This window comes from Myotis yumanensis, unplaced genomic scaffold (assembly GCF_028538775.1).
Source record: "Myotis yumanensis isolate MYYU_CA2020_CCGP unplaced genomic scaffold, mMyoYum1.0.hap1 SCAF_9, whole genome shotgun sequence".
NCBI classification, from domain to species: Eukaryota; Metazoa; Chordata; class Mammalia; order Chiroptera; family Vespertilionidae; genus Myotis; species Myotis yumanensis.
This window is the reverse complement of record NW_027223760.1, coordinates 63,510,529-63,524,508: the sequence shown is the minus strand read 5'-3', so window position 1 is coordinate 63,524,508 and position 13,980 is coordinate 63,510,529. Positions and strand designations below refer to the sequence as shown.

Sequence of the window (13,980 nt, the reverse complement as noted above, 5' to 3'; positions counted from 1 at the left end):
AATCAGTTTGATAAAGTTTTTTGGAAGGGTTTAGTATTAAGGTGTGTATTTTCCTCTTGCCTGCTAATTAAATGAGCATTAATGCTTATGGAAATAGCATGAGTTAGGGGGAAAGGCCTCACATACAAGAAACAGACATCGAAAATTTCTGAACACATTGCATATCTTTCTGTTCCCTAGTCATTTGTCCCAAGGTAACTTTGTTTAACTACGTAGAAAAGGAGATTATTGGGAGGATATCGACTCTCAGACAGAATTGATGGGAAGGCTAAACAACCAGGCTCAGAAAGCAGGCAAGGACTAAGGGAGGGAAGATGGCCAGGACTTCAGCCCATGTGTGGCCCCTGGGAGACACATTGCTGGGACACACGGCTGTCCTGTGATGTAGCCATTGTGCACCTACTCCAGTCGGTGATTGCCACTGCCCTAAGGATGGATTCCTTTTTTAAAAAATATATTTTATTGATTTTTTACAGAGAGGAAGGGAGAGGGATAGAGAGTTAGAAACATCGATGAGAGAGAAACATCAATCAGCTGCCTCCTCCACACCTCTCACTGGGAATGTGCCCGCAACCAAGATACATGCCCTTGACTGGAATCGAACCTGGAACCTTTCAGTCCACACGCCAACACTCTATCCACTGAGCCAAACCGGCCAGGCCTTAAGGATGGATTCTGAGCTGCCCTCGGATTCTTCTGTTACTTCAGGTGTAGGTCCCAGGCTCAAGTATCTGCTTGGCCGATCGGGTCAGGAAAAATCAACCTCATTCTGGCATCTGTGGGGGGAAGCTGGCTGTGCCCTGACAGTCCCAGGACTAATATGGGAAAGATACCTGGATTCCGGGGATCCTCAAATGACAAATGCCCACTACTTACAGGAATGCTAGATGATTCGGCATGATTTAGTTATGTTTATATTATTTAAGATGGTAGGAAAAGAGTTGGTGTTTTAAGCATATTTTCTGAAAGCCAATAAAGAAGAGAAAAAGTAAATATATTTGCAAGAAAAAGAGGACCGATTGGATTTTGGTAGGTGGTAGTGGGGTGGAGAGAGAAAGCACAGGGACAGTGGATGAAGAATGATGTTTAGTTTTCTGGTTTGGGGGCTCAGTTAATGGAGGTGCCACTTATTGAGAAGGAGCACAGAAAAGAAGGATCACGTGTGTTCTTTCTTAAGGTTATCTCCACTGTGGGCACGGTGTATTCATTGTGCCTACAGCACATTTTAAGACATTAGTGAGCAGATGAAGATCTGGATGTGCAGTTCTGAAGCTGGACTAACATGGGAATTATGAGATACAAGCATATTGATAGGAATTTAATCTTTGAAATTGGGTGCGGTGCCCAGTGAAAACTGTGAAGTGGGGAAGACAGGGATTTAGAGCATAACCCTCATGGTTATGGGCACAGGAAGAGGAGCCCATAAAGCAGCTGAGGAAGTTGGACCCAAGTTGCAGAGGAAATGCAAGATAATGTTTATCTTCCCTACTGAGACTTCCTAAGTTACATGTTCTAGAACAATCATTTTCAAGCATTAAATGTCTATCAAAATCACCTGGTGTGCTTGTCAAAAATTTGGTTTCCTGGACCCACCTCCAGAGACTCCTAGATAGCAGTGCAGAGTGGTAGCCATTTCTGCATTTTTTTAATGATGATTTTTATTTTTTATTTTAATATATTTTATTGATTTTTTACAGAGAGGAAGGGAGAGGGATAGAGAGTTAGAAACATCGATCAGCTGCCTCCTGCACACTTCCTACTGGGGATGTGCTCACAACCAAGGTACATGCCCTCAACTGGAATGACGCTCTATCCACTGAGCCAAACCAGTTAGGGCCATTTCTGCATTTTTAACAGGCATCCAAGATGATTGTAACAAAGGTGATACGGGAAATGTACCTTGAGAAACGCCTTTCTAGGAGACAGTGTGACAGCAAGTTTTTCCCACTTACTGGTTGTGTGGCCATGAGCAAGTTGGTTACTTTCAGGCTTGTTTCCCCGTCAGTGCTGGAGATATCATAAAGACCTCCTCTCTCTTAGAATTATTCCAGGGTGTATAGGAGACATACTCCATTAAATTCCCGGCATATAGAAGGAGCTCAGTAAATGTCAGTTGTCTTTTTGACACTTGAAAAACCCAGAACACAGCTGTAAACCTAAAAGCCAGGGAAAAAGGAGGAAGAAATAGCTATCATTAACCTCATGCATTTTGTTTTGTAAGAGATCAGAGCCAACTGCTTTTTACCTTGAGCCTACTGAATTAGAATTGTGTGAAATTAAGTTACTGATTTAATAGATTTCATTATCTAGGTTTCTCCTGGCAGCCTTTAGTTCTATAGACATTAAATTCCAACAGCATGATATAGGCAAGGTTAAAGTGTGAAATAGAAGCTGAGAGAAATTTAATAGAGGGACAAACACCTAAAAAATCTTGAGGGCATCAACGTGTTGTAACAATATAAAAACTAACATTCAAGTTAATGCTACTAGATCATCAAGGAAATGTTAAATTACGTTTAAAAGAATTGTTTGAAAAGTGGGGAAATATATATTTCAGAAAAAATTCCATTATAATTACTAACATTTTAGAGCTTGGGCACTTAAGGGAATAACCTTCTGCTACTTGGGAAGTTGAAAAGATGAAATATTTTATTCATCTTTTGAAGTCTGAGTAGATGAACTTATATGAACGTATTTCTCTTGTGATTGGCAGGTTACTATTTTTAACAATCTGCCTCAAGACAACAGGTGACCTTGAAACTATCCCTGCACTGGGGAACTAACCTATTTATGAATTATTATGAATTGCCATTGAATGCTAAGGTTTCTCCTTTGTCTCTGTCTCAAAGAGAGGCTGATGTGAAGGGAGAAGACCAGGGTCTTATCATAGCCATATTTTGCTCATTTCATGTCTTGAGCTTCCTATCTCACACTGGCTAATTGGAAATATGGCTACTTTATGGTTATGGGTTTGCAAAAGCTATTGAGAAAGAGTAATGAATGTCCCTCCATTTTCTTCAATCTTTCTGGTACTATACTCCTACCCCCACTTGGATATTTATATGATTATTTATCCTCTAATACTCAGCAATCAGCTGAATAGGTCTAGGTATTAGTTGCTTCTGACTACTTTCATATCTCGTAGTGAAAATTTAATCCTTTTGCAGTCTAGTGGATCATTAATGTTTCAGGAGCACTTACGAGAAGGTAGAAACGGTCTGGTAAGGTGTTACTAGCTTCTGTCTCACTTTACCTATAATGCTACCTCGCTTGTTTTAAGTGTTCAGTATAAATTTGTTGAATGAGTGGATGAATGACTTAGTCTTCTTTGAGAATATTAGAAGAACCAACTGTGCTTAACCATTTATTATTATTACTAGAGTCCTGGTGTACAAAATTCGTGCACTTGGGTGGGGGGTCCTGTTAGCCCGGTCTGCACCCTCTCTCGGGGAGCAGGCCTAAGCCATCAGTCAGACATCCTTAGCACTGCCTCGGAGGTGGGAGAGGCTCCTGCCACCACCGCTGCGCTCGCCAGCCATGAGCCCGGCTTCTGGATGAGCAGCGCTCCCCTTGTGGGACTGGGCCGAAACTGGCTCTCTGACATCCCTGCAGGGGTCCTGGATTGCGAGAGGGTGCAGGCCAGGCCAAGGGACTCCACTGGTGCACCATTGGGGCCAGGGAGGGACAGGGGAGGTTGGCTAGCCGGAGTGGAACTGTGGGAGGACTCCAGGGCGTGTCTGGCCCTTCTTGCTCAGTCATGATCAGCAGGACCCCAGCAGCAAGCTAACCTACCGGTCAGAGCGTCTGTCCCTGGTGGTCAGTGCATGTCATAGTAAGTGGTTGAGCAGCCTTAGCATATCATTAGCATATTATGCTTTGATTGGTTGAACGGCCAACTGGACGACTGGACACTTAGCATATTAGGCTTTTATTATATAGGATTATTATTATAGTTGTTCCCCAATATTATTGTCTTAGCGAGGTATTTTGCAAAACATGTCCTGGGATTACCGTTCCATAAAATGTTCTGTGAAAAAGGGTTCCATGGGCAAGTAATTTTGGGAAATGCTGCATTCTAAATCTTTCTCCTAGAAAGTCAATTAATATGTGAATATATTAAGGACCCAAAGAAGGCCTGCACTAACAAAACCTCTTTAAGTTTATTTAATTCAGAATTTCCCAAACTTACTTGATCATAGAAGCCTATTCATATCCCATAAAGCATATTTTAGTAAATGCTGTGTTAATTTTTAGAATTTTTCTGAGTTCATTGTAGACAGTTTCCACAAAGCAAACTTCACATTTTTGAATCTGAATTGTTTATTCAGTCAACCAAAGAGATGTAAATTATGAATGAAAATGATTAGAATGTCCAGACTTAAGTCAGGAATTTCTAACTCAGATGATTTTTCCATTTGATGTTTTGAACAAGATGTAATCCGGATAACCTTTTAAAAATGTATGTTATTTCAGGCATTAAATTAGTATATTTAAGAAAAGGAGTTGTATATTATTTGGTACATTGAGCTGAGAGGCCCATCACCCCACAATGTGGAAGCATTTTTATATTTGCCCTGAGCTCAGTAAGAAAGACAGCTGTGCCACTGGTTTGGCTCAGTGGATAGAGCATCGGCCTGTGGACTCAAGGGTCCCAGGTTCGATTCCTGTCAAGCGCATGTACCTTGGTTGCAGGCACATCCCCAGTCGGGGGTGTGCAGGAGGCGGCTGATCGATGCTTCTCTCTCATCGATGTTTCTAACCCTCTATCGCTCTCCCTTCCTTTCTGTAAAAAATCAATAAAATATATTTTTTTAAAAAGAAAGACAGCTGTCCTTATTATTTAAACTAGAAAATAATCTAGAAAATAGACCTAGAGCTGCACAGCTTTTCTATGAAAATGGCATAAGTGGGTGAAATAGGAAAGCTAATTTCATTAGATCAGAGTATCAAATCCGTTGTTGTATTCCTGCTTTATTTTTCTTTAGTATCTGACTGAAGCTCAATTCGTGTTTTCTTTTGACACTTCATCATATGAGATTCAAATGTGCTTTACTAGTTTAATTGTTCACTGACTGGTTAAGAAACTACTTTCTTTAGTTTGGTTTTAGTAACTAATGCTTCTCTACTTGCTTTACCACTCCTCTCCATCCAAATACTTTGTTATCCCCTCACATCTTTTAATAATTAATTTTGTTTTGTTCTGCTTTGTTTTTCAAATTTAGAGTTTAATTCATGTGAATTTAGGAATTTTTTAAAAGAAAAGTTGCATTTTAGAGACTTTTAGGGGGGTGGTGAGGGAAGATGGTGATGAGAAGAGATAGTGGTAAATAAAGCCCAGGAATCTTCATCTAGTCAGGTTCCCCACTGGCTTACTAAGTCTGAAAGAACCACGGGTTTGTAGAGGAAATTCAAGAACTCCAGTTCTTGAAATTTTTGTACATAAAACTGTCTTATTTCCATAGATCCTTCTAAATAAGACCACTATCTTCAGACCTCTTCCTCCGGTTCACTAATATATCCTTTTTAAACCCAACCATCCCAAATACTTATGTGCTTTTAGAATTAAAAGTGATATCTAGAAACATTATTTAAGCATTATGTTACGAAAGCAATATTACCAAAAATGACTCCCAGAATTGACAAAGAAAATCTAAATAAAAGATAATTGGCCATTTGTACTCAGCTGTAATAAATGAAATTTTGACTTTCATTTTATCTTCCACAGACAAACAGCAGAAAGGTGAATTTGCAATTGATGGCTACCACGTCAGAATGAACAACACTCTTAGGAAGGATGCGAAGAAAGATTGCTGTTTTGAAATCTCTGCTCCTGATAAACGTGTCTATCAGGTTGGAGTTTTTACGTTGTTTTGAAATTAAGTTGATAAAATGTTCTGATTTCATTTATAAAGACATTAACATTTTGTTGAAACAACTCTCCCTGACATGCTAATAATAAAAAAATATTGGTTTTTATGCATTGAACATTCACCAAAGAGGTAATACATTTTAAAAAATTCAGATTAGTTCAAGTGATATCTTCTTGAAAGAGAACAAGTGAATATGTAATTTATCAGTTACCTCACATGTTGCATTTTATGTCTCTTTTAAGAGAACCGTGTGATTTCTTAAAAGAATTACATAGCAGAAAGAGTAAAATTATCAAAAGAAAACTATCAGAGTGTTAATGCAGATTGCATGGCTTAGGGTTGTAGGAGAAAATGAAAGTAAGGGCACGAATCAGCTTTGCAATTCAGGAGCTATCAGCGAGCATCAATATGGAATGTATGTTTAATAAGTTTTAAATATCTGAGATTGCAGTTGAAAGCCAGTTAATTAAGTTGTCAGATAGTGTGTTGGAATCTGACAAGAACATTTTTAAGAAAACTGTACCCAGCAGTCTAAAGAAATTCATGGGTGTCTTCTAATTGTCAAGGGCAAATTTTGTTCATCAGTTCTGTCTTTGACATTGATGGAGAGAAGCAGCTTTTTTTCCTGCACAGCTGCCAGCTGCTGATCAGAGTTTCAAATCCATCATCCTCTGCTTCAATTACGTAAATTTGTCAAAATTAACTGTACATTATAAGAAGCATCCTTGCAAGAAAAGTAGTACTAGACATGAAAAGAATTACTAATGGTCTTTAAGAAATGATAAGAATGGGACATACTTTCTTTTCTACTGTGGTGATTTTTCTTGTTATTGTTTGTTTTTTTATTAGTTCACAGCAGCTTCTCCCAAAGATGCCGAAGAATGGGTACAGCAGCTGAAATTTGTATTACAAGGTAAGAGCAATCAGTTGAACAAGTTATTGCAGCCTTTAAATACTGAATAACTGAAGGATTTGGGTTTTTGTATGTCAAAAGCTTATTGAATTTCTGTGAAAATGACCAAGGGACATACATGACTGGTATTAATACAGACCATTGACTGCAGATTTAGAAAAGTATTCTGTAAGTTCCAATTGGCAATTTGAAATTCCCATATTTATGCACAAATCAGTTTTTTAAAATGTTTTAAGTTAAGGATATAGCATATAATGATCTTGTGATTTTGTAAGGCTACGTTCATTTAGAAAATAGGGTTTTGAAAATCTCTTTTGCGTTTTTTACAAGTGATGAACAAGTAAGCATTAATGAGTTTAATGGCATTGCATATTCAAGATGTTTGCTTCCCGAAACGTGTTTTGTAGATATGGGATCTGATATTATTCCTGAGGAGGATGAAGAAGGAGGAGAATTATATGATGATGTTGATCATCCTCTACCAACCAGCAGTTCACTAGCCAGCAGTCAACCAATTGATGATGAAATTTATGAAGAACTTCCAGGTATTTATTGTCTGGTTATTCATTTAGGATTTGAGAACTTTTCTTTATTTTTAATGTCATCAAGTTGACAACTTAAGTAGAAAATGATGAGCTATTAAGAACAAGGGCAAAGAAAATCTTTAAAATTCTGTTTTACAAAAAGGGTTCTGCTTGAGGTATTTCAAGTGAGTGGATGTACACTTATGAAAAGTGAACGGAATGTTAAAATGAAGCAGATACAGTCCTAATCTCATGGGACTTTTGGCTCATTAGCATTGTTTATGCTACATAATTTTTTAATTAAAAAATTGACTTGCTTTACAGTTTTTTCCACCAACTCTCACATCATTTTTTATTTATACATCTTGGAACTTCCATTAACCAGAAGTTCCGTGCACACCCCATATGTCAACAACTTCTGCCTCATGTATTCCTCCTCGCTCTAGTGTATAGCATTGTCTTAGAGCAGCGGTTCTCAACCTGTGGGGCGCGACCCCTTTGGGGGTCGAACAACCCTTTCACAGGGGTCGCCTAAGACCATTGGAAAACACATATATAATTACATATTGTTTTTGTGATTAATCACTATGCTTTAATTATGTTCAACTTGTAACAATGAAAATATAACCTGCATATCAGATATTTACATTATGATTCATAACAGTAGCAAAATTACAGTTATGAAGTAGCAATGAAAATAATTTTATGGTTGGGGGTCACCACAACATGAGGAACTGTATTAAAGGGTCGCGGCATTAGGTAGGTTGAGAACCACTGTCTTAGAGAAATATTGTTGAACTATAAACAAAGGCCCTTTAACTTGGATTTTTCTTATTTCATATTTCATCGATAAGAATGTTTTCTTATTCTTCATTTTCAAGCATGCTTTAGTGTTGGCCTTGGTATCTGTTTCATAACAAAATTAATTGTCTATTAGCTTATTTCACTTATAGTTTTAAGGTCAACCTAAAATAGAAAGATAGGCATGTGGAACTTAGGATACTTAGAATATGAAAACATTCAGGGAATTATCGCATTACTCTAGATGAAATGAGCCCCTTTTCTGGCCATTAAAAATCTGCAGAAAATAAAAAGGGTTATAAGCAGTATACTAGTAATCCTTTAACATCATCTAGAGAGGCTATTTTTCTCTGAATAGAACAATTTAATGACATAGTGTAAACCTTAAAATTGATTTAAAAAATACTTAAAATGTTCCAAATTAATGTACAAATGTCATTTTCATTGAAGTCAGTAGAGCATAATAACTAGCACATGGACTTTAGAATCAGAAAGTTTAAATTCTGGCTGTACCATCTAGCCCTGTGACTTTAAAAGTCAATTTCTTCACTTATAAAATGGGAAGAATATCATGGTTGGGGGGGGGGGGGGGCAGCTAATATATATAAAGCTCTCAGCACCATGCTTGAATCATAGAAAGTCCACAATAAATTGTACATCACTATTATTTTCATTATTGTATCTGGTAAATTCTTACCAATGCTTATATGAGGTCAAAGAATAATTTTCTGAATAAGTAAGAATTAGTGAGTTTTTAAAATATTTTTTTATTGATTTAAAAGAGGAAGGGAGAGGGAGAGAGAGATAGAAACATCAATGATGAGAGAGAATTATTGATCGGCTGCCTCCTGCACACCCCACACTGGGGATCGAGCCCACAACCCGGGCATGTGCCCTGACTGGGAATTGAACTGTGACCTCCTGGTTCATAGGTCAATGCTCAACCACTGAGCCATGCTAGTTGGGCAAGATTAGTGATTTTAATGGTATTATACATTCAAAATATTATAAAAACTACTCAAAATATGTGTTTACATATTGTCTTTCACTACCCCAGAAGAAGACAATTAGTATAAAAGCATACCTTTGTGGGGAATAGTAATCTGTATATTTTTGTTAATTTTAATGAGCTATGTGTTTATAGCTCCTCCTTTCTGATTTATCCTAAGGAAATGACATCTTCCATAGCATTAGTCATCCTCAAGTAGGGAAGACTATTCTCTGCTTGCTTTTATCACACCATATCATTAATACAATTATTTTAGTTTAAAAATGTTCTTAAGAGCTTGTGAGAATGTATACTGATGTCAAATGGAAGAGTATAATCTCTTTAACTATATTATTGTCATGTACTTTTCACTACTTTAAAACCCTGCAATGAATGAGTCACATTACAGTTGTTGATTAGCTGTTAATTAAGTTGTGTTTCTTCAACTTGATCATTCGCTCCTCGTGCTCCCAAATAAAATATTGGTAAAGAATGAAGATCAAACGTTCATAGTCATCTATAATAATAAAAGCGTAATATGCTAATTAGACCAGACAGCCAAATGACCTTCCGGACATCATTCCGAACATCCTTCTGGACAAAGCTGTAGTGGCAGGGGCAGAGACAGAGGCGATTAGGGGTGATCAGGCAGGCAGGCAGAGTGGTTAGGGGCGATTAGGCAGACAGGTGAGTGGTTAGGGGTGATCAGGCAGGCAGGCAGGCAGGCAAGCAGTTAGGGGCGATCAAACAGGCAAGTAGAGTGGTTAGGGGTGATCAGACGGCAGGCAGGTGAACGGTTAGGAGCCAGAGGTCCCAGATTGCGAGAGGGATGTCCAACTGCCGGTTTAGGTCTGATCCCATAGGGGTCCCCGATTGCGAGAGGGTGAGAGGGTGCAGGCTGGGCTGAGGGGCCTCCTCCCACCCCTGTGCACAAATTTTGTGCACCAGGTCTCTAGTTTTTATAATAAAGACCCAGTGAAAATCTCCTGGAAGTAGCTTAAAATCTTTTTTTTTTTTTAAAATATATTTTATTGATTTTTTACAGAGAAGAAGGGAGAGGGATAGAGAGTTAGAAACATTGATGAGAGAGATCGATCAGCTGCCTCCTGCACACCCCCCACTGGGGATGTGCCCGCAACCAGGGTACATGCCCTTGACCGGAATCGAACCCGGGACCCTTGAGTCCGCAGGCCGACGCTCTATCCACTGAGCCAAATCGGTTCGGCAAAATCTTAAAAATATGAAACATCTTTTATTTTCTCTCACTACAGATGTTCTTCTTTTCCCCTTTTTTTGGCCTGGGGCCATATGATTGTTGGAAAAAAACTGGTTACTCTTTAGTCTTATTTCTTGCTGAGGTACTGGAAGAAACCTAAGCTGCTCTGGGATTCCGTGGCCCCTGCCTGGGATACCAGTTACTGTACAAAGTGATTGAGCTCGTAGAGCCTGCAACTGTGCCCCCGGGAAGGAAGCTGATGCAGGCAGCTGAGGAATGTGTAGTCTTCTTTCTTCCCCAGTGGAACCGAGACCCGCTTCAGCATCTGCACAGCTCAAGTTTGTCAAGTTTCAGCCAGTTGCTACAGAGGGGATTTTTCTTAGTAAAAGCCCTAAAGTTGCCTCTTAGTAGAGCTTTTGTTTGATTAAATATCTAAACCGAGAAAGGTAACTTTTTTCCTTTAAAAAGAAAAAATCCTGCCTCCAGGATAAAAATTAAGCTAATTGCTTTCACTTGGGTGAAATAGGAATATAATTCTGAGAGGAAGTGAAAACAGTAGAAAAGCAGTGAATGTATTTACAAACTGTTGGTGTTTTTCCAGTTCTGTACAAAGAACTGCATTTCTCAGAAATCTGACTGGTTAAGTTCCCAGAATTAATAAATATGACCATTTCAACACAGCTTTCTGTCAATTACATATAGTTGAAAACTAATCCCCTTAGTTGAAAGATAAAGCCTATCGTATGTTGGAAGAAAAAATCTAAGCATTCAATACATATTACTTTAAATCATAGAGTTCTACTGAGAAAGTACAGCTCTGATTCTAATAAATGTATTTTTATTGTAAAATAAACCTGCAGTGTTTAAGTCTCAAGAGTAAGAAAAAGAAAACACTGTTTAAAAAATTGTATTGCAAAATATCCCTTGAAAAATGTTTATAATCTATGGGAGTATAAGTAGTTTCGTTGTAATTGTTTTTCAGTTAGAATATTCTAACTTTATTACAGCAGCTTCTCTTTAATTTCTTGTTCATTAATTTTTAACTAACTTCATAAAAGAGTAAGAATAAATTTTTAAGATTTCTTTGCATTTAGGGGATTTTACATATGTACAGAAAATTTGAGAGTGCGAGATTTCTGGGGAAAATTAAAAGTATGTGCCTTTTTCTTCAAATACCCTACTGTTTTGACACCTTTTATGTCTTAGGACCTATGAGCATAGGCCAAGTCAGGTTTGCTTACATTGTGATATTACTCTAGCATGTTTGTGTTTTCAGAGCTAATGTATTGATCAAAGTGCGTTAAACTGTTCCATAACACAGTAATGAGTTCATTTGGCTTAGCACGAATTTCAGAAGTAATTGCTCATTTTCCATTAGAAATGCGGAGGAGCATTTTTATTTGATTTTTGAATCTTGAAAAGAGAAAATAGTATGTGGGAAATTGTCGCAGAAATTAACCCAACTTACTCATCTTTTCTAGTTACCATGTCACTTGCTTTTTAATTTTTTTTTTATTTTTTATGTCAGGAAATTATGCAGAAGCAACAGAAACAAAAAAGATTTTTCTAGATATAGACTGAATAGAATTAACCCAGTAATAAGAATGGAAACCACTCATTAGTCTATTAGTCTGTAGCTTTCAGGGGAATTGCATTTGAAATCCTCTGGCAAGTAGACTAAAGGGGAGGGCACAACATAAAGCCGCAAGACAAATTTCCAGTTCCATTAACCTGTTTTTTAAAAGTGTTAATTCATTCCTTTTTAAAAATTTTAATGACAGATTGAACTAATCTGAGCCAGAAAAGGATGTTTTTCTCCTTTGATCATTCAATTTCATTTTAAATTTATTCAGTCCTACTATCTGTATTGAAAATGGAATATGAAGCAAAAGGCAGCTGTTAATTTTTTTGCAGTGAAACTCTTATGTATACATAAAAAAGAACACTTTGGGTATTTAAATTTGGAGTACTCTCCAGCAAGTGGACACAAATGCTAACATCATCAATAAGTGCTTAAAACCCCTAAAATACATTTCAGCTCTATTTTCTTGCGGAAAGATGATCAGTCATATTACCAAGTTAATATATGCCTCTGGCATTAACATCATTATAAGTGATGGTAAGTTCTGGTTTCACCAAAGAATTTTTTTCATTCCTTCTTTAGAATTCAATGGAAAGATACCAGTTGACTTTCATGGAACCACCTATATTCATCATTTTAATATGTTAATTCAGGCAGTCTGCTGGCATTCTTTTTTCTAAACTATGGTACTGAATGATAAAGTTATAATATACGTTGTGATTAATTTTTTCCCAAGTAATTAACTAGATGAGAGTCCATTTTTTTGGATGGTTTTAACTCTGAACTCTGCTGAGAGGGTTATCTGAAGTTATAGAATATAAAGAAAACATTCAAAAATTAGGGTCACTGCACACATCTAATTGTTTATTTTTTTATCCTTGTTGAATATAATGTGGTTTTAGTGTTATTATAGAGTTGCTGATTTTATCTAATTTATCTAGATAAGAGGATGTACTTTTCAGTATACAGAATACTCATGGAAACTGATGATATATAAGTTCACAATTGAAATCTCAACACATTTTAATGAATCTGTATCATACAGACTATGTTCCTTAACTACAATGAAATTTAATTAGAAATCAACACTGAAAAGATAGTTAGAATTAACCATGTCCCCACCCCTCCCCCATGTTTGGAGGCTGAAAAATAATCTTCTAAAGAGCTCTTGAGTTTAAAGAGGAAATCACAGTGGAAATTACAATGTATGTTGTTCTGAGAGACAATGAAAACAGTACAGATAAAAACTGGTGGCCTGGTGCTTTACCCAGAGTTCCAGGGAAATGGGGATGAATAAGACATATGAGAGAATTAATCCTTAAAGCACTGGAGATGAGGGAACAACCAGAAAAAAAGACTCTAAAATAAGTGTGTTTAAAATGATTAAAGAGAACAAAAGAAGGACTAGAAACTTCAAGAGAAAAGGACTCTATGAAAAAAGATCAGATTTTTCTTTTTAAAGAACCAATTTGAATCACTAAGACATTATTGAATGTTTGGATTATTTAGCCACCAAATTCCAAATTTTGGGACTCACATATTTATGTTTACATTGCCTAGGGCCGTGGTCGGCAAACTGCGGCTCGCGAGCCACATGCGGCTCTTTGGCCCCTTGAGTGTGGCTCTTCCTAAGCCTTAGGAGTACCCTAATTAAGTTAATAACAATGTACCTACCTATATAGTTTAAGTTTAAAAAATTTGGCTCTCAAAAGAAATTTCAATTGTTGTACTGTTGATATTTGGCTCTGTTGACTAATGAGTTTGCCGAACACTGGCTTAGGGTACCGATTAGAATCATATTAAAAATTCTGAACCAAAAGGTAAGCAAATGTCTACCACTCTCATCAGACTAAAATGCTAACATTTATAAAGCAAGAAGGACAATTACACTAATAGGGCTGGCTATTAAGATTTTTCTGTGAACCTTAGATAAAGAATCCTAAAATGGTGCCAGAGGTCAGTTACGCACACTGTAGGTTTTGTATCTGTACCTAATTGAGTCCTTTATCTGTGAGCCCCAGAAATCTCAACAATTAGTTTAAGGCATTGCTTCCAATCACCTCTGTATCGGACTTTGTAACTGGAG

At 37.3% G+C, this 13,980-nt stretch overlaps 1 protein-coding gene across 1 annotated transcript in view; it reads left to right on the top strand.

Annotated features, from left to right (window-relative positions):
• Window positions 1-13,980, top strand: part of SKAP2 (src kinase associated phosphoprotein 2) — a 150,000-nt gene that overhangs the window by 90,667 nt on the left and 45,353 nt on the right. The window contains exons 7-9 of the mRNA XM_070424470.1: window positions 5,726-5,850; window positions 6,720-6,783; window positions 7,191-7,328. Of these exons, the coding sequence (XP_070280571.1) occupies window positions 5,726-5,850; window positions 6,720-6,783; window positions 7,191-7,328 (327 nt within the window). The remainder of the gene's footprint in view (window positions 1-5,725; window positions 5,851-6,719; window positions 6,784-7,190; window positions 7,329-13,980) is intronic.